The sequence below is a fragment of the Rhineura floridana genome, chromosome 9 (assembly GCF_030035675.1).
Source record: "Rhineura floridana isolate rRhiFlo1 chromosome 9, rRhiFlo1.hap2, whole genome shotgun sequence".
In the NCBI taxonomy this organism is placed as follows: Eukaryota; Metazoa; Chordata; class Lepidosauria; order Squamata; family Rhineuridae; genus Rhineura; species Rhineura floridana.
This window is the reverse complement of record NC_084488.1, coordinates 88,551,826-88,576,435: the sequence shown is the minus strand read 5'-3', so window position 1 is coordinate 88,576,435 and position 24,610 is coordinate 88,551,826. Positions and strand designations below refer to the sequence as shown.

Genomic DNA, 24,610 nt, shown 5'->3' with positions numbered 1-24,610 from the left:
TGACTGGAGGTCAGAACAGCAACAGCATCCCTGAGTCTCCAGTGGGATCCCTGAGAACTGGCAACCCTAGTATATGTAGAAACTAGATCCTACTATACAAACAAACGTAATATTTACATTCATTGTTCTGTCCACTTTTGCCTGCCGACTACTGGTATGTGGCCCCCAGAAAGTTGCCCAGAAATGAATGAGGTTCTTGGGGCTGAAAAAAGGTTCCCCATCCCTGCTCAAGGAAGAAGCACAGATAAAAAACAAGTGTGTGTGTGTGTCCTCAGCTTTAGCCTAGTTTGAGTTAAGAATCATTAGTTTTGATCTCTTAAGAGAGATCAGTGTAGGAAGCAAGCTTCCTTATGTGGATTCTATCACTTGATTGGGAGCCACATGCACACACCGGATGCAGAGGTATTATTTGTTGTAGGGCTTTCCCACTCTCCAATTCCACACTAACCTGGAAATGGCAACATTTGTGGATGCAGCCTTGCCACAGGCCAACCCAGAAGTAAGAATCCTGGTTTTAGCACAAAGATTGTGAGTGCCTGGGACCACTCAGCCATTCCAAGAATGTACATAAAAGGAAAGTGCTGAGGATTGGGTGGGAAAAAAAAGAACTGGTAAGCCATCCAGAGGAGGCAGAGGCCTCTCAAGTTTGTTGAACCAGCAGGAGAACCATCAACCAGTCCCCTGCTCACACACTGGTCATGGTGGAACTCGCTTATGTGTATAAAAAAGAGAGCTATCTGTTTGCCTTCAGTTCTGCCTCAGTCTTATGTACTGAAGGAGCACCAACTGGGAAAGTTTTTTAATCTGTTTTATTACTTAACAAACACACACTCAAAAACCCAGCAACCTAGAGACAGTTTATTTAATTAATTTTTATATTTCAGAATTTATAACCCAGAATTTATAACATTTTAAAAATACCTAAGTGGTATACAAAAGCAGGGTATAAAACATGAAAGAAAGAATAAAACAATCTTGATACAAATCCATAGATAAAAGATGAAGCCAACAGGAATTAAATGCTGCAGAGAAAAATTGAGTAATTGGGAAGGCTTGGGAGGAAAAGCAAAGTTTTTATTAGCTGGAGATGGTCTGACAGGCTTGCAAATCTTGACTGGTAAGTTTAGAGGATGTTTACATACCGCTGGTCCATACATGCTTATGATTAGGTAAAATATGCAGTCTGCTTTTCCTGCATTAAGATTCACAATTAGAATGGCCAGGCTTTTTAGCTAGCACATGAAGCACATGCCCATCTGTTAAATATCAGTTTCTACAGCTTATTTTAACACTCTTCACAGCAGCTGCCTGGGTCTGAGAAGAAAAGCATAACATATAAATTCAGAAGGTGCTCACCTATATAAAACAACAAGACAATACGTACCTGTCCTGTAATCTGATTAGGTTTGTCTCAAGATGTTGCAGTGGCTATTTCTATTTTTTTCCCCTTCATGTTGCTTTTCCTGATAGTATTTTGGTGAGATAAATAGTACATTCAGCTTCTTGTCTCATTTCATGAGAGAAAGAGACCCCTCCAAAACCACTGAAAGACCCACTGTATGTAGTTATATATCTATTTGCATGGTGAATCATATGAAAAAACTAGAGTAAGTCAGTACTCTTCCCATTTGTTCTACATATATGAAATAAAACAATTATGCCCAGTATTTTGTCTAGACCAGGGATGGAAAACCTTTTTTAACATAAGGACTGCATTCCCTTCTGAGCAGCCTTCTGGGGGCCACATGCCAGTGGTGGACAGAGCCAGAGGCAAAAGTGGGTTGAACATTAAATGTAACTGTTACCTTTGTACAGTAGTCTACAGTACTTTGTGCACACACTGATACATCCCTCTTTATCCTCCATCCAGGCAAGCAAGAAACATTATCAGAGTTCAAGGACACATTGAAGCCAGGCAAAAACAACCAAGGAGGGTGCAAATTATGACTGGGGTTGGGTGTCATCCTGGAAAAAGGCCTGAGGGCCAGATAGAGAGGACTAGAGAGCTGCATTTGGCTCCTAGGTCTGAGGTTCCCCATCTCTAACCTAGGCAATTGTCATGATTGTATGGCATTCCAGCTTCAACCCTTTACAGATGTTCAAGAGAGATAAAATAAACATGTGGGAGGGGGGAGCAGCATCAGGTCTGTAGAAAGCCGTCTTATGTATGTGCATAGTGGCCTCTCCACATGGTAAGGTCTCCTGCTTTTGCAGGTTACGCAGTCATGCAGACCCTTTGTGCATTCAGTTGTATGTGGGCGGGTGTTCTCTACAAAGTCTGCCACCACAGTACCACTCTGGCCCCAAGCCTTGCTGACTTTACCCCTATTGAATGCTTGCAAGCCAATGTCAACCAACAAAATAAAATATTTTAAATGCAAAATCCTCATACCTATTTGTGAAAAAGAAATCAAATAAAAATATATATAAATTAGGTAGCAGTATAGGTTTCTGCCTTTAGTAACTGCACTTGTAATCAAAGATTCTGCTGCATTGCACAAAGTCTCCTTTGGCAGTAGACTATGTCTTTCAAGCATGTGACAGACATTGCTGCTGCATCATGGTTACAGTGCTTCACTGGCTCGCATTAAAGAAGGCTCTGGTAATGCAAATACCTGTATTGCCTTTTCTCTCTTCCCCACAGTGTGCTAAGTCATATGGTCTGGTTTCTAGACACTAAAGACCACATAATATGCACCAGGGTCTCCTTTAAATACGTTTATATCTTTGTGTGCTGGAGTAAAATACAATAATAAAAGAAACGACTCCAGAGTGCAGTGAAGAGATAATCATTTTTGTTGTTTTGAATGTGTGTGTTGTGAAAAGCAATGATGACTATGGAAATGACTGGTCAGTATTAACAAGAATGGTTAAAATGATGGTGCTCTGTGTGTTCTGGGGTCCTGCAAAATGTAATTTTCATTTCATTATTTATGTCAAGAGGGGAGAGAACACCTAGAGGGGGATATATTATGAGGATTACTAAAGTGTGCAATCCCACTTCAAATACAGTTATAGTTTCAGCCATAACTTTCCATTTCTGGGAGTGGTATAAAATCATTACAGCATGACTGTTTGTGTCCTATACCCATTGCTGCTGCTTCGTTCCTTTCTCATTGACAAACTCACAAATGCTTTACTGGGGTATCCATAGGATTACCCTGATTTATGTGGACCATGAATTATCCCCCAGGTGTCTTTTTTGGCTCTAATGACAGGTGCAAACAAGAATTAGCATGTGTAATGTTTTCCCCAAAACAGGGCTGTCTCCAGATTTGAGGGGGACCCTTGCAAAGTGAAAGTTGGACAGTGAAAAAAGCTGATAAGAGAAAAACAACGCATTTGAAATGTGGTGTTGGAGAAGAGCTTTGCAGATATCATGGACTGCAAAAAAGACAAATAATTGGGTGTTAGAACAAATTAAACCAGAACTATCACTAGAAGCTAAAATGATGAAACTGAGGTTATCATACTTTGGACACATAATGAGAAGACATGATTCATTAGAAAAGATAATAATGCTTGGAAAAAAAGAAGGAAGTAGAAAAAGAGGAAGGGCAAACAAGAGATGGCTTGATTCCATAAAGGAAGCCACAGACCTGAACTTACAAGATCTGAACAGGGTGGTTCATGACAAATGCTCTTGGAGGTCACTGATTCATAGGGTCGCCATAAGTCGTAGTCAACTTGGAGGCACATAACAACAACAACAACTTGCAAAGTGCTCACTGTTGGGCCCCCATCTACTCCAGTAGGACCCTAGTAGCATTCAAATTAACACTGGGCAGTGAGGCATGATTTAAATTTTCCACATTGCCCCTAACATAGCATCGCTCTGGGGAAAGTGGGAAAATAAAATGGTGGCTCCTAGTGGCACCATTAAAATTTCCCACAATGCCCTGAAGGGCCATTGTGTCAGGACATTATGTCAAATTTAAATGGCAGTTCCTTGCTTGGGGCTGATCAGCTGTGTGTCCTTCCTGGGGGTTGGGGTCCTGATACCTGTCCAAAGATTATGGTGTGCTGAAGCCAGGCCTGCCCAGTATTCTCATATAATTTCACTCCGAGATAAATTGGGAAGGAGCAGAGCTTGGAAAATTTACTTTTTTTGAACTACAACTCCCATCAGCCCCAGCCAGCATGGCCACTGGATTGGGCTGATGGGAGTTGTAGTTCCAAAAAGTAAATTTTCCAAACTCTGGGAAGGAGTATAGCTCAGTGGAAGGACATCTGCGTTGCATGCATATGGTCACAGGTGTAATCCCTGGCATATCCAGATAGGGCTGGGAGAGACTCTTGCTGAGATCTTCTGCCAGTCAATGTAGACAATAATGAGGTAGATGGACAAGTGGTCTCTCAGTATAAGGCAGCTTCTTATGTTCCTAAATGTAGCCACAGTTAAATCCTGTTGTGATAGCATTCATCTATCCATTTCTCCAGGAAAATTTATCAAATGGCAAATCACCTATTTGGGGATTCACAATTATGTTTGTGTATCAGTGTGTAAATGTGATTGATGTGTTTGTCTTACTGATTTTTGAGCAATCCACTTCAAAGCTGCAGAGTCTAGGTCTTACCATACTAGAGAGCCCCCTCAATTGGTGGCATACCCAATTCACTTTCTAGGGAGAAAATAGCATAATAGTTAGATTAAGGCTACAATCATAAACCCATTTATGAAGTAGTGAATCCCACTGAGCTTACTGGGATTTGCTTCTGAGTAAACATGATAGGGTTGTGCTTCATATGGTGATTATATTTGGACAAAGATTCCCTTGTCTGTACATATAATCATGTAACACTTTTTTTGTTTCAATAACCGCTTTGAAGCTTTGTGAGCATTTCTCTAAGCCTTTGATTGATCTGCTGTGATATCAAAGAATAGGTGAACATTTTAACTGGTGGGAGGCAGGGTCCTTCCTACAGTTCTGACAAACAGTACAGATCTGTTAAGGAAATAAAACGTCAATTTGAGAGGGGGGACTGTCACACAGTTTGTAGGAGGGTTGTGGTTTGTTGATAGGAAAGGGCAAAGAAGTGGAGCCCTAAGAAGGCATGGGAACACAATACTAGCAAGCTAAGGAAATTGGGGATCTAAAGCAACAGGGGAGGCAAAATGGTTGCAGGAAAGGAGAAAAGGGCTGTGTGCACACTAATCCATTTGTAGCACATAAATGTGTTTTTTTTTCAATCTGGAATAGTTCGTGCTCATCCTCAACATGCTGCTTTCAGCCTAGATTGATTCTAGATCCTGATGTCCACGAGGCTGGGTGTGGTTACTTGGTATATGTTTGAAAACTGTCCCTTGATCAGATTGTTCCTCTCAAGTGAATGAAGAAGAAAGTGGTATACACCCACCCATAATGCCATTGGACAGGTGTGGTCTCTCTCTCTCTCTCTCTCTCTGCCAGGACCTTCTAAATCTGTTTTCAAACTCTCTCTCTCTCTCTCTCTCTCTCTCTCTGCCAGGACCTTCTAAATCTGTTTTCAAACACTCTCTCTCTCTCTCTCTCTCTCTCTCTGCCAGGACCTTCTAAATCTGTTTTCAAACTCTCTCTCTCTCTCTCTCTCTCTCTCTCTCTGCCAGGACCTTCTAAATCTGTTTTCAAACTCTCTCTCTCTCTCTCTCTCTCTCTCTCTCTCTCTCTCTGTGCCAGGACCTTCTAAATCTGTTCTCTCTCTCTCTCTCTCTCTCTCTCTGCCAGGACCTTCTAAATCTGTTTTCAAACTCTCTCTCTCTCTCTCTCTCTCTCTCTCTGTGTGTGTGTGTGTGTCAGGACCTTCTAAATCTGTTTTCAAATGAACACACTGTGGAACAGTGCATAATCTATCTGCAGTGAGGTTTTATTTTCAGAATGAAACCAGCTTCTCAAGAAGAGTTTTTCAGGGGGGGAAATGTGCAATAGATCTAGATTATGTGTGGACTATGTAGAAAAAAACCAAGTACTCGGTCTCTGTATTTTCTACAATAAAATGATGTGTGTAAGCAGCTGGAGAAGGCTGTAAGCTGTGGAGCTTGAGCCTCAAGGAACAATGTGTGAAGAAGACAGAGGGCTGAATCAGGGCTGGGAGTTGATTGCAGAAGGGATCATTGAGATAAGATTGGCAAAAACCTTAAAGACATCTGTGTGCTATTGATGAATGTGGGAAAAGGGAGATGCCAAGGACACAGCAACCATGAAGGGTTAGATCATGCCTGAGGAACCTGTGGCTGTCCATTATTGGCTGTGCTGGCTGGGACTAGTGGGAGCTGTTATCCACAGAAGGTCAAAGGTTCTCCATCCTTGGCTTAGACAGACACATGGAAACAAGCAAAGAAGGGACAAAATGTGACAAGAGTATAAAACCTTTGTTCCTTTGTGTATTCTGTGAATTATTTGAAAAGCAAAGTATGTATTATTGGAATGAGAGGCTCTGACAAAATTCTAAATAATGTGATTAACTTTTGTATACAAATAATTTTGTATGTTTTGGATGCTGTTTTTGTGTTTCTTTTATATTTCTAACTAGAGAAGTCATAGGTATTCTTTTTGTCTCACTGAGGCAGTGTTCACATAACCTTTTGATTTCAGTTCCACATCAATCTATTGGACCTGTTACAATGTTCCTTCTATACACACACTAAATGTGTAGTACAGGGAGGGCCCTGCCCCCAAGTTGCCATACCCACTGCTCTTTTTTTCTGGATCTCCACACATTAGCCAGAGCTGTACCGGCATATTACAGCTGTATACGCATAGATACCCTTTCACATTTTTCCACAGAAGTGCAGTGGTCTAGGGGTAATGGGATGGAACAATGTTGAGAGCATTGTTGGCAAATATTGTTGGAAAATAATGGTAAAATATTTGATTATTGGCTTCCCATGTGATTACATGCACACCATAGTATGTGGTATTATGTGGTAAACAGTTATCTCTATTCATGTAATCTGTATTAGATGAGGGATGCCTGAATCAATAGTGAAATGCTTCAGAACTGAAAATTCAGTAACAAATATACAAGTCCTTTCTTTGGTCATATTTGCGTTGCTTACCTTCAAAGCCGAAATTCAAAAGCTTCTTCTTTTCACAGTCTGACAGCAATGCAAGCTTCCTGAGAGCTGCCAGGGCTGGCAATCTGGACAAAGTAGTGGAATATTTAAAGGGAGGAATAGACATCAATACTTGTAATCAGGTAAGTGTCCATATGTGGGCTCATGATTTACAGATTTTGTTGTAATATGCAAGGGAAGTGGGAGCTGCACAAGGAATTGGGGGTGAAAAGAAGGAGGAAAGGAGTGTTTTTATTCCTTTCCCCCCTTCTCCCTGGAATGAATTGATTGTTGAAGGGGGGGTGCAGATTTTGTTCAGAAAGATCTTTCAGTGAGCCCATTTTCATAATAATTATTTTATGTGTATTTGTTTTTAAATGATTTTATGCATATTAGCTGTGTTTTATTCACAATGTTACTATGTACACTGTTTAAAGAGCTCTTTGATTAAGTGGCTTATAAATATTTCTAAATGAATAAATGTCCCTCCTCCACCCGAGATCACTTCCACATCAGTGAAGTGGAAGAACTGATGCCCGATAGTCATAGTCAATTTATTTATGAACTGTATTTTCAACAAATGTGCTTGTGCTCACAGCAGTACAGAAACTAAACAGTCTACGATAATAGTGCACAAACATAATAGAGAATAAAAGTTACAATAGCACTGCAACATAGCACTAAGAATTCAACAATTAAAATACATCAAAAAGTGAGTATGAAATTTACAAATAGGTCAATTAATACTATTCAATATCTTTACATACCAAAGCTAATGGCACTAGTGCTTATTAACCTCTCCTCCCCTCGAAACTGTTTATACCTAGAAAAAAAGGCCAGACCCCCCCCCACTTGTTCTGCCTTATGAAGGCTTCAAGGGCCAGAGGGTGGGGCAAGGTAGATGGAAACTGCCATCCCTAAATAGCAAACACAAGAGACTTTCTGTCCTCCTACATTGCCCACCATACAAAGATCTACTAAATTGTGCACTATAAAAAGAGCTAAGGAAAATATTGACTTACGATCTTACTATAAATACATCATCAGATTTTAAAGAGGTCTAGACAACCTGTTTTCTTCCTCTGGGTGTTGTGGATCCTATGCTGTCCCCAAGTCCATCATTTTCAGAGTGCATATTTACTTTGCAAATAGATAACTTAAAACTGAATTCACATTGAATAATTCTGTTGTCCTCTACATTACAGGGCAAACAATTTTTACTTTCTTTCCTTATTGATGTTCACATTCCAAACATAATTGAGACTGCTAATAATGTGTGCTAGTAATAAATAATTCCTGCCTATAGTGATGTAAAGCACCAGTCATATGTCATCCTTACCAGCATCACCCACCGCAGTACTGAGGAAAATACATGAAATGGTAATTCAGGACTGTTCATATTGTTAGGTTTGCCTCCCCATAAATCCAAGGATTTTTGAGTCTGGTAAATTTAGTTACCATTTTAAGAATACTTTAAGGGTAAAGTTGCTTGCCTCCGTAGCAGTCTTGATGCCCCATCCACATCTACTCTAGTTCCCAATGAGGTGTCCAGTGCAACGTCTGCTGCAACTTATTGGGAACGGTTTCAGCTGATGTGGCCTGATGACATAGACAAGGTGCTCACGATGATGCAGCCAGCAACATGTCCTCTTGACCCTTGCTCTTCTTGGCTTATTAAAGCTTGCCGAGGGGGTCTGACTGAGTAGATCCAGGGTGTGGTCAATGCATCATTGCGAGAGGGAGTGGTTCCAGCCACCTTGAAAGAGGCAGCGATCTGACCACTCCTGAAAAAGCCCACCCTGGACCCATTGGTTTGTGACAACTACCGACTGGCTGCAAATACTCCCTTCTTAGGGAAGGTGATTGAGAGGGTTGTGCTGCAGCAACTGCAAGTCCTCTTGGATGAAACAGATTATATAGACCCATCCCAGTCTGGCTTCAGGCCTGGTTATGGGACTGAATCGTCCTTGGTTGCCCTGACCTTTATCGGGAGAAGGACAGGGGAAGTGCCACCCTGTTGTTCTTACTTGATCTCTCAGTGGCTTTTGATACTATTGACTATGGTATCCTTCTGGGCCGACTTGGTGAGATGGGTATTGGAGGCACTGTTTTACAGTGGTTCCGATCCTATCTCCAGGGTAGTTCTGAGATTAGCATTGGGTGACTGTCTTTCGGCCCCCTGGCAGCTGTGCTCTGGGGTGCCGCAGGGTACCGTCTCCCGTGCTGTTTAACATCGATATGAAGCCCTTGGGAGCAGTCATCAGGAGCTTTGGGGCGAGGTGTCAGCAGTATGCTGATGATACCCAGCTCTATTTCTCCGTAACATCTGAATTGGGAGAGGCTGTGCAAGCCCTGGACCGCTGCCTGAACTCAGTGATGGGCTGGATGAGGGCCAATAAACTGAGTCTGAATCCTAGCAAAATGGAGGCACTTGTCATGGCCCCGCCCCGTCAGAGGACTCCTCAGATGAGGACGACTCGGGAGTAACAGCAGCAGACCCAGGAGCAGCAGACTCAGAAGGAGACATGGAGGAGCCTCCTGAGAATCCAGCTCCTTCTCCCCCTCAGCTGCAGAGCACCCCAGATACAGCAGAGTCCCTGCAGCCAGACACAGACAGTGAACAGGATACTCCCCCCTCACCTGCAGAACGTAGACAGCAGAAGGTCAGGCAGAAGAGAGGCAGGCCTGTCTCCTTAAGGCCCAAACGCTGAGGACTCACACCTGCTGTCAACCTTGCTCTTTATAAGGCACACCTTGGCTGCAGCTTGTTGCTGACTGCAACGTCAGGCGTGGCTTTGTGTAGACCTAGTTTCCCTGCAGCATCTCTTTGACTGACCTCCTTGGCAATTGATCCCGGACCTCCACTGACCTCGCTTCTGGACTTCTGACTCGGCAAGTACGCTTCGGATAGGCCTGGCAGATTTACAACCCGACTGCTGGCTAAGGACTTTCCTTCCCTGCCAAAGACCCAGGAATTTCCAGCCCCCCCCTGGCACTGCTGATGCAGTGTAGAGCTGACAGCACTGTGGGTTGGTGGTTCCCGAGTTTGGTCAGTTGCCTGCTTTGGATGGGGTCGTATTCCCTCTGAAAGAGCAGGTCGGTAGCCTGGGTGTGCTCCTGGATCCATCTTAGTCGCTAGAGGCCCAGGTGACCTCTGTGGCTAGGGGTGCCTTTTACAAGCTTTGGCTGGTGAGACAGCTGTGGCCATTTCTGGACCGGGATAGCCTGACCACTGTTAGCTGGTAACCTCCAGGCTGGATTACTGTAATGCGCTCTATGTGGGGCTGCCCTTGAGGTTGGTCCAGAAGATGCAGCTGGTGCAAAATGTGGCAGCGAGACTGCTCACTGGGGCAGGGTATCGCCAACATGTCACCCCACTACTGAAAGAATTGCACTGGCTGCCCATTTGCTACCGGGCCAAGTTCAAGGTTGTAGTTTTGGTGTTGTTGTTGTTATGTGCCTCCAAGTTGACTACGACTTATGGCGACCCTATGAATCAGTGACCTCCATGAGCATCTGTCATGAACCACCCTGTTCAGATCTTGTAAGTTCAGGTCTGTGGCTTCCTTGATGGAATCAATCCATCTCTTGTTTGGCCTTCCTCTTTTTCTACTTCCTTCTGTTTTTCCAAGCATTATTATCTTTTCTAATGAATCATGTCTTCTCATTATGTGTCCAAAGTATGATAACCTCAGTTTCATCATTTTAGCTTCTAGTGATAGTTCTGGTTTAATTTGTTCTAACACCCAATTATTTGTCTTTTTTGCAGTCCATGTTATGCGTAAAGCTCTCCTCCTCCACCACATTTCAAATGAGCTTTTTCTGTTATCCGCTTTTTTCACTGTCCAACTTTCACATCCATACATAGAGATTGGGAATACCATGGTCTGAATGATCCTGACTTTAGTGTTCAGTGATACATCTTTACATTTGAGGACCTTTTCTAGTTCTCTCACAGCTGCCCACCCCAGTCCTAGCCTTCTTCTGATTTCTTGACTATTGTCTCCATTTTGGTTAATGACTGTGCCAAGGTATTGATCCTTGACAAGTTCAGTGTCCTCATTGTCAACTGTAAAGTTGCATAAATCTTCTGTTGTCATTACTTTAGTCTTTTTGACGTTCAGCTATAGTCCTGCTTTTGTGCTTTCCTCTTTAACTTTCATCAGCATTCGTTTCGAATCATTACTGGTTTCTGCTAGAAGTATGGTATCGTCTGCATATCTTAAATTATTGATATTTCACCCTCCAATTTTCACACCTCCTTCTTCTTGGTCCAATCCTGCTTACCGTATAATATGTTCTGCGTATAGATTAAATAAATAGGGTGATAAAATACACCTCTGTTTCACATCCTTTCCGATGGGGAACCAATCGGTTTCTCCATATTCTGTCCTTATGGTAGTCTCTTGTGCAGGGTATAGGTTGAGCATCAGGACAAGCAGATGCTGTGGCACCCCCATTTCTTTTAAAGCATTCCATAGTGTTTCATGATCTACACAGTCAAAGGCTTTGCTTTAATGTATAAAGCACAGGGTGATTTTCTTCTGAAATTCCTTGGTCTGTGCCATTATCCAACGTATGTTTGCGATATGATCTCTGGTACCTCTTCCCTTTCTAAATGCAGCTTGGATGTCTGGGATTTCTCGCTCCATATATGGCAAGAGCCTTTGTTGTAGAATCTTGAGCATTACTTTACTTGCATGGGATATTAAGGCAATATTTTGATAATTACTGCATTCCCTGGGATCCCCTTTCTTTGGAATTGGGATATGTATATGGAACGCTTCCAGTCTGTGGGCCATTGTTTAGTTTTCCATATTTCTTGACAGATTTTTGTCAAAATTTGGACAGATTCAGTCTCAGTAGCTTGTAGCAACTCTATTGCTATGCCATCTATCAGCTCTTCACTGAGACAGCAGTGTTGGTGGGGGTGCAGGCAGGGCTGGAGATTTCTTGGTAATTGCCAGGCCGTAAGTCCTCAGCCAGCAGCTTGGCTATAAATCTGCCAGGCTAGCAAGGAGGAAGCAAGATAAGGGCAGAGGCCGTTCGAAGCTTACATGCCAAGCCAGAAATCCAGAAGAGACGTCAGTGAAGGTCCGGGTCTAGTTTGCCGAGAGATCAGTCCAAGTCAAGGTTCAGGGGATCGGAAGACACACAGTGATCACGCCTGACGTTGTAGTCAGCAACAAGCTGAAGCCAAGGTTTGACTTTTAAGGAGCAGGTTTGTCAGCAGGTGTGAGCCATCAGTGTTTTGGCCTTAAGTGGACAGGCCTGCCCCTCTCCTGCCTGACCTTCTGTTGTCTACGTTCTGCAGGTGAGGGGGGAGTATCCTGTTCACTGTCTGCGTCTGGCTGAAGGGCTTTAGCAGTGTCTGGGGTGCTCTGCAGCTGAGGGGGAGAAGGAGCTGGGTTCTCAGGAGTTTCCTCCGTTTCTCCTTCTGGGTCTACTGCTTCTGGGTCTGCTGCTGTTACTCCTGAGTCATCCTGGTCTGATGAGTCCTCTGACGGGGCCATGACACCATCTATGCCTGGTGATTTGTTTCTTCCAAGTATTTTAAGAGCAGCTTTCACCTCGCATTCTAAAATTGCTGGTTCTTCATCATATGGTTCCTCCGTGAATGAATCTGTCATCCTGGCATTCCTTATACAGTTCTTCAGTGTATTGCTTCCATCTTCATTTTATTCATCTCGGTCATTCAGTGTGTTCCCCTGTTGATTATTCAACATCCCTACTCTTGGTTTAAATTTCCATTTCATTTCTCTAATCTTTTGGAACAAGGCTCTTGTTCTACCCCTTTTGTTATCCTCTTCTATTTCTATACAGTAGCTATTGTAATAGTTCTCTTTGTCCCTAGTTGCTGTATTGTTGCATTTAGGGTTCTGACCGTGTTTCTATCTCCTTTTGCTTTTGCTTTCCTTCTCTCTTTAACTATTTGAAGAGTTTCTTCAGTCATCCATTGAGGTTTTTCTCTCTTTTTAACTAGAGGTATTGTCTTTTTGCATTCTTCTCTGATAACGTCTCTGACTTCATTCCATAGTTCTTCTGGTTCTCTGTCAACTAAGTTTAAAGCCTCAAACCTGTTTTCGTGTACAATGTTTTGGTGTACAAAGCCCTATATAGCTCTGGACCAGGATACCTGAAAGACCGTCGTACCCCTTATATACCCAGTTGATCACTGCGCTCTGCAAGTGAGGCCTCCTGCAGATACCATCTTATCAGGAGGTTCATTCTTCACAATATAGGAAATGAACCTTTAGTGTGGCGGCACCTACCCTGTGGAATTTCCTCCCTTTGAATATTAGGTAGGCGCCATCTCTGCTATCTTTTTGGCGCCTTTTGAAGACTTTCCTCTTTCAACAAGCCTTTTAGGTTGAGACCTATCCCAGTCTGCGTCTGTGTTAGAATTGCTCAATATGTTTTTTAATAATGTTTTTAACCCTTTTTAAAAGTTTTTTAAAAAATGTTTTCAACGCTGTTTTGTTTTAATGTATTTTAAGATCTGTTTTTATGATGTTTTAAAGTGTTTTTACCGCTTTGTTTGCCGCCCTGGGCTCCTGCTGGGAGGAAGGGCAGGATACAAATTAAATAATAAATAAATAAATAAATAAATAAATATCATTTTGAGTATCTAAAATGGTTAATTTTTGGTTAATTAATTTTTGATTATACCTCTGGGAAAAAAGGGCTAGAATATAACTATTGGAAGTTGATTTATACTGTCAAATCACTAGTTCATCTTTTTACTTTTCTTGTGACTTCAAATTGCCTTGATTGGTTGTTTCCTGTAGAGCAATGAGCTCCTGAAGAGTGAGAAAGAAGGGATATAAATATATTAGAAAAGGGATTCTGGTTGATCAAAAGAAAGACAAATTACAATCTGTATGAAGGAAATTAGTAAAGACCATGATTGTGGTTACTCTGATATATTCTTTATGGATGGCCTGAAGCAATACATTGAGTAGTTCACACAACATTGTAAGCCGTAGTTAAAAATAAACTATCATTTACCTCAAACACATAGTGTGCTGATGCATGCTGTTCAGTTGTGACCACTTCACTTCTCTGTTCCTCCTTGTCTCCAGCTGGGATGAAGCAAACAGCCTTTGCTTCAATTTAGACATGTCATCATGAGCCACAGATAAATCACTTGCTATTGTAAGCATTCTACATGGCTCCCATTCATTTAAATGCTCTTTTCACATGCATCAAACAATTATACACTGACTGCTGGCATGCTAATGCTGCATGCAGTATGTGTAAGGCTTGGTGCATATGTTAAAAGCATTTAAACAAGATGTGAATACTTCCATGGTAAGTGCTTTTCCAAGGTTCATCTAACGTTTAAATGGAGTCTGTGTATGTTTTGACTATATAATCAATGAGTACTATATAAATGATAAATAACAGCAAAAGATGGCCATTCCTTTCACAATGCAATTACATGAAGATTAACAGAAGAACAATGGATGAGAATAGGTTGAAATTAAACAGGCAGTTCTTATAGAGAAATTCCGTCCAGACTCCAGCTGTATTATGATTGCAAGCAAGATAGAACTCCTGGGTCTTCCCTTAAAAAAGTTTTTAGGCATGTTAGCAACTTTGCTTCCTGTAAGTCTTCTGCCTTCTGTCTCTCCTACAGTTGTAATCTCTTGATTCTGCAGAGAAAGGGAAAAAATCCAAAGTCTCAAGACTAAGTAAATATGAAGGGATGAAGTCAACTTTATCACAGTGCTTTAACAGCTGCTGTGATGTTTGCAGACACAGATATTCTAGATGGACAAATTGTTCCAAAATCCAATTTTTCCAGAATATAAACCTACTCCTCTTCAATTTAAATTTCAAGGGCAATAAGGGAAAAATAGGAGTAGAGAAAGAGGAAGGCCAAACAAGAGATGGATTGATTCCATAAAGGAAGCCACAGACCTGAACTTACAAGATCTGAACAGGGTGGTTCATGACAGATGCTCTTGGAGGTTGCTGATTCATAGGATCACCGTAAGTCGTAATAGACTTGAATGCACATAACAACAACAACAAAATATACATCAGCAGGGACATATTTTATTGATTTTTATGCAATGCTAGTTTTGCTCTTGGGCATGGTGTGAGGGAGTGTGTCCCTTTTGCTTTCTACAAATCAAGTGTATCTTCTTCCACAAGGCACTTGGCATTCAGTGATCCCAAGTGCAGAAGTCTGAGATTTCCCTTGCTATTTCTATGTGGCATCAGGCAGATCCTACATCTGTAGGGTATTTTTAGAGGAAAGCTTAACATGTATTATAGCAGATTGAATCAAGTAGCTAATGGCCATATGCAGTAATCAGAACTACCCAAGTGCCAGCTAGTTTGTTTTATTCTGGTAAAGACCTCAGTGCATGCAAAGGATGTACAAATTTACTTTATTTCAAGTCTATACATGTGAATTGAGAATGAAAAAATCTCTTAAACCATACCTGCACTACTATCTTAAGCATGTTTACTTGGAAGTAAGTTCTATAAAATTCAGTGGGGCTTACCCCCATTATTATGTTAGCAGCTCTGAGAGGTTTTATTTCAAGAGGAGGACAGAAATTAAGTAAATAATTAAATATTTGTTAAGTGCTTTCCGATTCTGCAGGTGGTGAGGAATCCACCAGCATAAAGCGTTTAGATTAATCTAAATGAGAGGGTACTGGAGATGTATGGTGTCTTTGTGATATCTCTGATATTTACAAGCATGCAGGTAGAGCAATAATGGAAGCAACTAGGCACTCCTGCAGCAAGCACCTGCCTTTAATCAACAGTTAAAAGCTACTGAACACTTAACATAACTGGATATTGTTTACATGCCAGTTCAATCTGAACTGGCAAAATGTGAAGAGTACAGTGTGGCCATCTATGCAAACCAGATTTATCCCATCTTCCAGGGATTTCTTAGGGTAGATTGTCCATGAGTGGCATTGATAAAAGTATCTTCCAGTGAAAGTCAAGCTATTTTTCCCTAGAGGCAGACAATGTCAAGTGCAGTGCTGTGTGTCTGAATGACAGTTCAATTTTCCATTATACCTTTTGTGGCTGGAAACAGCATCCCCTTTTCCAGCCAGAATGGATATCCTCCAGCATTGCACACTTTTGTTTATTTGTTTTAATCATATGTCCTACCTTTCTTCTTAAAATTTGAAAACAGGTGATAATAGGGTTTTGAAATCAACACAGTGCCTCTCCTCCCTCAGTAGTAAGGGGGCACAGCTTACATGCTTCGCATGCAGAAGGACCCCAGGTACAGTCCCTGGCATCCTTGATGCTTTTACTATTGTTTTTAACATTTTTTTAAAAAATATTCTATCATATTTTTGTATTTTGCAATGCTGGCTTGATATACTTTTATAAAAAGCATGGCTTATAGATATTTTAATAAATAAATAAAATATCCAGTAAAAATATTAGCTAGCACATTCTGGAAAAGAGCCATGTTTTAAGTCCCTAGAAATCTGTTGCCACTAAGGTTAGGCAATACTGAACTATATAAGTGAATGGCTCAATAACTCGATGCAAGGCACGTTCATATGTTCAGTACATGCTACGGAGTGGGGTAGGGAATCACATGCAGAACACTGTAATGACATACACCTTTTCTACAAAGTCTGAAGAATTGTTTCTTCTGTTATTTCTCGTAACTCCTGCACTGAATATATTGTCTACTTCTTTCCATATTGCTTTCACTGCACTTGAAGAGTGTCTTCACCTTTATCTCCTTCACCCTCCCACAGCAAACTTGTAATTAGCTCCAGGGTTTAGTCATAGAATAGGAGAGTTGGAAGGGACTTATAAGGCCATCGAGTCCAACCCCCTGCTCAATGCAGGAATCCAACTTGAAGCATACCTGACAGGTGGCTATCCAGCTGCCTCTTGAAGGCCTCCAGTGTTGGAGAGCCCACCATCTCCCTAGGTAATTGGTTCCATTGTCATACTGCTCTAACAGTTACAAAGTTTTTCCTCATCTTCAGTTGACATCTGGCTTCCTGTAACTTGAGCCCATTATTCCGTGTCATACACTCTGGGACGATTGAGAGGAGATCTTGGCCCTCCTCTGTGTCGCAACCTTTCAAGTACTTGAAGAGTGCTATCATATCTTCCCTCAGTCTTCTCTTCTCAAGACTAAACATGCCCAGTTCTTTCAGACTCTCCTCATAGCACTTTGTTCCAGTTCCCTAATAATCCTTATTGCCCTCCTCTGAACCTGTTCCAGTTTGTCTGCATCCTTCTTAAAGTGTGGTGTCCAGAACTGGACACACTACTCAAGATGAGGCCTAAATAGTGCTGACAAGAGGGGAACTAGTACTTCAAACAATCTGGAAAGTATACTTCTGTTAATGCAGCCTAAAATAGCATTTGACTTTTTTGCAGCCACATTGCACTGCTAGCTCATATTCAGCTTGCGATTAACAATTCCAAGATCTTTCTTGCATATTGTATTGCTGAGCCAGGTATCCTGCATCTTATAACTGTGCATTTGGCTTCTTTTATCTAGGTGTAGAACTGTGCATGTATCTTTGTTAAATTTCTGTTGTTTTCAGCCCAATGTTCAAGCCTATCAAGATCCTTTTGAATTTTGTTTCTGTCCTCCAGGGTATTAGCTATCTCTCCCAATTTTGTATCATCTGCAAATTTGATAAGCATTCCCTGCACCTCCTCATCCAAGTCATTAATAAAAATGTTGAAGAGCACTGGGCCCGGGAACCAGCCCTACGGTACCTCGCTCGTTATGTCCCCCCAGTTTGTTCACAGCATTCCTATAGTCTACCAGGGAGGTTACCTGATCAAAAAATGATATAAGATTAGTCTGGCAGGATTTCTTCTTGATAAATCCATGTTGGCTTCTAGTAATCACTGCACTGTTTTCAAGGTGCTTACAGATTGACTGCTTTATAAACTGCTCCAGAATTTTCCCAGGGATCAATATCAGGCTGACTGTTCTATAGTTCCCAGGTTATTCCTTTTTGCACTTTTTGAAGATAGGGACAATGTTAGCCCTTCTCCAGTGATCCAACACTTCTAACATCCTCCACAATTTTACAAAAATAATAGTGGTTCTGAGAGTTCTTCAGCCAGTTTTGCTTCCTTTAAAATAAAGTATAACATGCTCACTTTCTCCCAGAGTGCCCATAACTTCCACTTCATCCACTAAGTCGTCCCTGTTGTTTAGAATCAAGTCAAGGATAGCTGATCCTCTAGTTGCTTCTTCCACTTTCCATAGGAGAAAGTTATCTCCAACACAAGTCAGGAAGTTCAACCAATATCAGGGTAGTTGAAGTCCGCCATTACTACTTCATTGTGTCTCCTTGAAACATTGGCAATTTGCTTTTCAAAAGTGTCATCCTAGTTGATTGGGTGGTTGGTAATAGACTCTAACCACCATGTTCCTTGTATTTCTTGCCCTTTTTATTTTAAACCAGATACTCTCAGTGGGGCTACCAATTTCATCCTCCTGTATTTCTCTGTAGGAATATATATTTTTTTAACATATAGCAAGACTCCACCTTCCTTTCTATTTCTTCTGTTCTTTTTGAACATGTTATCTCCTTCAGTTGTATTCCAGTAATGAGAATCATCCCACCAAGTTTCAGATAAACCTATCAAGTCATATTTAATCTCCTGTATTAAGAGTTCAAGTTTGTCCTGTTCGTTTCCTATACTCTGGGCATTAGTATACAGACATCGAAGACCATGTGATTTATGGTCTGGCTTCCTTTCTAGATTTTTATGAAAACTATTATTGTTCCCCATTGGAGCCATTCTCTCAGTTGCTATTCCTGTGCATAAGCCTTCGTCAATTGTTACCTCCAAGTTTATGTCTCCCTTCTCCTTAGGATTCAGTTTAAAGCTCTCCTGTTGAAGTTCTCCATGCTGTGGCCAAACACATTCTTCCCAGTCCTTGTGAGGTGCAACCCATCACTTGCCAGCAGTTGATATTCAAGGAAGTGTATCCCATGGTCCCAGAATCCAAATCTCTCACATCGGCACCACCTTCATAGCCAGTCATTCACTTGGAATATTTTTCCTTCTCTTTCTGCTCCACTTCTAAGTACTGGAAGGATGGATGAGAAAACTATCTGGGCCCAAAGTCCTTGAGTTTCCTTCCCAGAGATTTAAAGTCTGGCATTATTTCTTCGTAGCTGTGCTTGGCAGTATCATTCGTTCCCACATGGATGAGAAAAAAAGGGGTACATGTCAGTGGGCTTTATGAGTGATGGCAACCCTTCAGTCACATCTGTAATCTGTCCTTCAGGGAGACAGCATACCTGGTGAGTCCATGGGTCTTCTCGGCATACTTGGGCTTCAATCCCACGCAGTAGGGAGTCTCCCACTACTATTACTCTTCTTTTCTTCTTGTGGGGCATAGTTCCATTGCCCCTGCTTGACTGAGCTCCACCTTCTTGCTCGCTGTTGGGCAAGGTCTCCTGTAATTCTTCCTTTACAGGTTGTCCTCCAGTCTCATCCCCAAGTGCCATAGTTTCACCAGTGAAAGGTGTCTTTTAGCTCTCCTGCTCCAAACTGTCAACCTTTTTCATGGAGTTTCCTCCACTTCATTGTTCCCCTCCACAATAGTCTCCTCTTCTGCTTCAACATGCTGCTGTTCTTCCACCTCCTGTACTTCTCTTTGCTGTTGTTGTTCTAGGGTTCTGTCTATGAAATCATCATTTTCTCTTATACTATTGAGTGTGGCTACCCGCTGCTCCAGGCCTCTCATTTTTTCTTCCAATAGTGTTGCCAGCTTGCACTTGTAAATAGATGGACTTAGCTCTGGAATATGTGAAAAAGTGCAAGTTCCTTTGAGTACGTGCCTAGTTTTCCCGTTTAGCAGAGTAGCGTAGGTAAACAGTGACTCAGTCAAAATAGATCCAGCTGAAAGATGATACCTGGTATAAGGTACACATTTAGAACACCCATTCACTGCAGTTATGTGCAGATGTCACAGATAATGCATCTCTCTCTGTATGAACTTGACACACAAATGTTGTGACAAGAAGGGCATTGGTCAATTTTATTTGTATAGATCAAGCTAGATATATCATCCATATCCAAGCAGAAGCTCCCAGTTATAATCATATCACTGTAATCAGACTCTTCAATCTTGCTGAGATTCTGCACTGTAGTGTAGCTGATGTGATTTTAGTTTAGATCAGGAACCAGAGGATCAAAGCTATATACTGTCTTTGTCAAACACATTTTTTTTAATGTTCAGAAGATGTGTGATAAAAATCGTTCTTTGCCATTTTTGATATTTTTTCACATTTTCTCAGTCGGTGTAATTAGAAACTATTGATGTGCATTTTGTTCCAGGCTAATTATGTAATCTCCATTTCTCAGCTGTACTTCTCCCCACAGTTCTCTAGATTTCACATCCAGTATGCTACATCATTTTGTTTGAAGATATATTTGAAAAAGAATATAATAGGAAATGTGTTGACTTCCATACATGCTTACTTATCCTTCTGCTCCCCCAAAAGCAAACAGAGACTTTATTAATGCTGGCTGATGCTGTTGAAATCTAATAACAACAGGGAGCATTTCCCAGTACCAGAAAAAAAAGTACAAGGTGACCATACCACACTCACTCTCTTGCTCACACTCACATAGGCACACATGCATCTCTCTCCCACTCAAGCACACACATTTCAGATATACATCTGCCCCTCTCTCACACAGACCACACATACACAGAGACCACACATTCATCTCCCCCCCCCAGAGCAGGGTAAAAGGTAAAGGTGTCCCCGCACTTACAGTGCAACTCGTTTCTGACTCTTAGGGTGATGTCTTGCGACGTTTACTAGGCAGACCGTATATATGGGGTGGGATTGCCAGTGCCTTCCCCGGCCTTTCTTTACCCCCCAGCATATGCCGGGTAGTCATTTTACCGACCACGGATGGATGGAAGGCTGAGTGGACCTTGACTCCTTTTACCGGAGATTTGACTTCCTCCTTCCATTGGAATCGAACTCTGGCCGTGAGCAGAGCTCTAAAACATTAGAAGAATGGTGTCTGTACATTTTGCCTCATATCTTGGGTTGTGAAAATGCTAGAAACTTATTTACTTACTTATTTGTTAAAAGGAAGCTGGGAGTTTGGGGATTGTGGCACCAAAGCAAGGCCTTTGTGTGCCCCATTGTGCCCATTGGTACCAGGCTGGTGATCCCTAGCATATTTGCAAAATCTGAGATACGGATATTGTAAACCTTGATGTGGGGTTATTATAAAAACTGACAAGCTTATTTGTTGTTATAGTTTTTAATATGGGGAAGGGAATCACTGGGGTTTCTTTAGCAATGTACCTGTACCACCTTTCCTAGGTCACTCATAGGGCAGTGTGTCCTTGGAATTGAATTGCAAAGTCTTCCTAAACCTGCTTATCTGAAGAACTGATATTGACCACTGTTTACACATAGAATTATTCCATGGTAACAGAGACACAAGGAAACTGTCACTGGTTAGTCATGATTCACTTGTCCTCACTTGGAACCACTGTCAGCCATTGATTGAGTTCTTAGTTGGATAAACAAGTACAGGGCTGAAATTAGGTAAGAGTGTGCCATCTCAAAGATGAAGTGCTCAACTGCTCACTGGGGCAGGGTATCGCCAACATGTTACCCTCCTGCTGAAAGAAGTGCACTGGCTGCCCATTAGCTACCAGGCCAAGTTCAAGGTTCTGGTTTTGGTGTACAAAGCCTTATGCAGCTTGGGACCAGGATACCTGGAAGATTGTTTTGCCCCTTATATACCCAACCGATCACTGTGCTCTACAGATGAGAGCCTCCCTCACCATTTTATCAGGAGGACCATTCCGCACAACATGGGAAGCGGATCTTTAGTGTTGTGGCACTCACACTTTGGAATTCCCTCTGCTTAAATATTAGACAAGCACCATATCTGTTATCATTTCAGTGCCTACTGAAGACCTTTCTCTTTCAACAAGCCTTTTAATTAGAGACCTTATCCCAGTTGGCATCTGTATTGGAATTGCTTTTTAAGATGTTTTTAAGATGGTAAGATGTTACCATAGAATAATTCTATGTGTAAACAGTGGTCAATATCAGTTCTTCAGATAATCAGGTTTAGGAAGACTTTGCAATTCAATTCCAAGGAAAAGCTGTTTGTAAGCTTTTTTGTTTTAATAAGTTTTTGAAGATGTTTTGTTTTAATGTTTTAAAGTCTTTTGTTTTTAAGGTGTTTTAGAGTGCTTTAGTGTTTTTGTTTGCCGCTTTGGGCTCCTTCTGGGAGGAAGGGCAGGATATAAATTTAATAAATAAATAAATAAAATCATGTGAAAAGGCGTACAATTAACCCAGCTTTGCTCTTTTATTTTCCTTCATTTTTTCCTTCACTTTCTTTAGGTTCACAGCACTATTTTTTAGAATCCAGAGTGGGCTCTTCATTGAAAGACTCACAAAACATTAAATCTTGTGTTCTATTACTGAAAGGCTTTTTAAAAAAAATTGTTGTACCCATACATCCAGAATAGGCTGGTGGATAATGGGGGAATCAACATGAATCTTTCTCTCTGTGGTGTTCTGCTGCCTTGATCCATTTAATCAGATAAAAAGGCATTTGGTTTCCCGCCAGGCTCTTTCCTAAATAGGTTGAATTGTGCTCAGCTGACCTTTTGCTGTTTCCACTGATCATTAAAACTGAATAGATCCTTTAATGAAATCTGTAAAGTATTGTCAATTCATTTAATATCAAATACCACAGTCTATAGTTATAAGGAAATCTCCCATATTTCCTGTTTTAGCAAGGTGAGCTAGTAAGGATTGTGCATTGATCCCAAGTATATTTTTTGTGTGCTTTTATTTATTAAAAATATTCTTCCTTTTAAAAGATACATGGAGGTAGGTTCTACAGAAATTAGCTAGACTTCAAAATAAATGTTGCTTCTTGTTTTTGTATCCAGCTCATTTCATATTTGCAAGATTCAGCCAGGATTCTTGCATTTAGTTATAAATCTCAGTCTCTGTCTTAGATGAACCCTTGGGCCTGAATTATGTAAGTGTTCCTACTAATAAAATGATATCCCCAGTATATTGCTTATGTTTATTTGTTTATTTATTTGTTTGTTTGTATCAAGCCCTTCCTCCCAAAGAAGCCCAGGGTGGCAAAACAAAAAATATATTAAAACAATACAATTTGAAGTTAAATAAAACATGTTTACATTTAAAACATTTTAAAACATTAGAACATCTAAAACATTTAAACGCAATCACATATCTTCACAGTTACTAATTTCAAGATTCCCATCGTCAGTTACGCGGATTCATGTTTGTAATAAATGTTTATGGCTTGATTCTATTATCATGGGTCACCAGTGTGGTGCCCATGGGCACATATGCACCCACAGGGGCCTTCCCTGATGTCCATGGGGTTCCGTCCTTCACCCTGTTGAAATTGAGTTTGAAAGAAGTCTTCTATTGTTGCCAATAGAAAGCTTTTTTCAAGCTTAATTGCTATCCGGGGGGAAGAGAATGAGTACATGCATGTGTGTGGTTATCATGTGTGCTCACATGTGTACATGGTTGTGGAGCGCTGTAAGAGCGCTTGCAGATGGAGCGGGATCCACGTTGACAGGGAGGCTGTCCGTGGGGACTTGTGGGCTGTCGGTATCTCACCCTTCCTCAACGCCCTCAAAAGCCTTGTCCTCTTCCGACACCTCTCCCTGGTTTACCTGGGGCTGCTGGGGCTCAACAGATATGTACCAGTAATGATGCCTGTTTTCTGCATATATGGTTGTTCATTACTGGGAAATATAACACTGAATAGATTTATGGAACAAAAATTTTGTTTCAACCAGAAGTGGTTTTTTTAGGATTTTTCCAAGATCAAGCAGATAGAAGAATATAGTTCTCTGACTTGGAAACTATGTATATCAGCAAGAATAATTTTGGAAAAGCATTGAATATCTAGGTGTAGGGACAAGTGGAGTGGTTTTCTAAGGTTTGTAACATCATGCTCATATCATGAATAAATTGATGCAGTATGTTCATGATTGTCACGAAAAAATTTACTCACTGGAAATTTGGCAACCATTTTAAACTTTCTGGAACACGTAGACAGGCTATAACCATTCACATTGTTTTTTTGTGTTTTTTAATAAGTATAAATGCAGTTCTTGTATTGGTTGTTTTAAAATTAAATTAAATCACAAAAGAAAAGCCACCACTTATAGCACCTGAGGCTTTCCTTATGTAGTGATTTTTGTTGGATAGGTTTTACACTATCCAAAGCTCAGAAGTGTCATTACTCTGGTGGTATGTGTATGTATGGAGTGTGACAGCAGTGCCTAATATGAAAAGACCTAGACTTTACAGGGCCTCATTTAGACTAAATTATAGTGTAGCGTTATGTGAATGAGGCTCAGGATCATCATCTCCACCCATCCCCTCTACTCCTCTGGCATGGCTGTGAGCATTGGAATATTTTCCATTTTCAACTAACCACAGTTTATCAGTATGTCTAATAGAACAATCTGTTGATATTTAGTCCTATCTATGGTTTAAGTCTTTAAAACTTGTTTCTCTAAATCATAGTTATAATCAACCACAG

At 41.1% G+C, this 24,610-nt stretch overlaps 1 protein-coding gene across 31 annotated transcripts in view; it reads left to right on the top strand.

Annotated features, from left to right (window-relative positions):
* ANK2 (ankyrin 2) overlaps positions 1–24,610 on the top strand; it is a 568,387-nt gene that overhangs the window by 324,816 nt on the left and 218,961 nt on the right. For all 31 annotated transcript variants that reach the window (XM_061585294.1, XM_061585292.1, XM_061585317.1 and 28 more), the window contains exon 2: positions 7,075–7,176. In XM_061585294.1, coding sequence (XP_061441278.1) covers positions 7,075–7,176 — 102 coding nt within the window. The remainder of the gene's footprint in view (positions 1–7,074; positions 7,177–24,610) is intronic.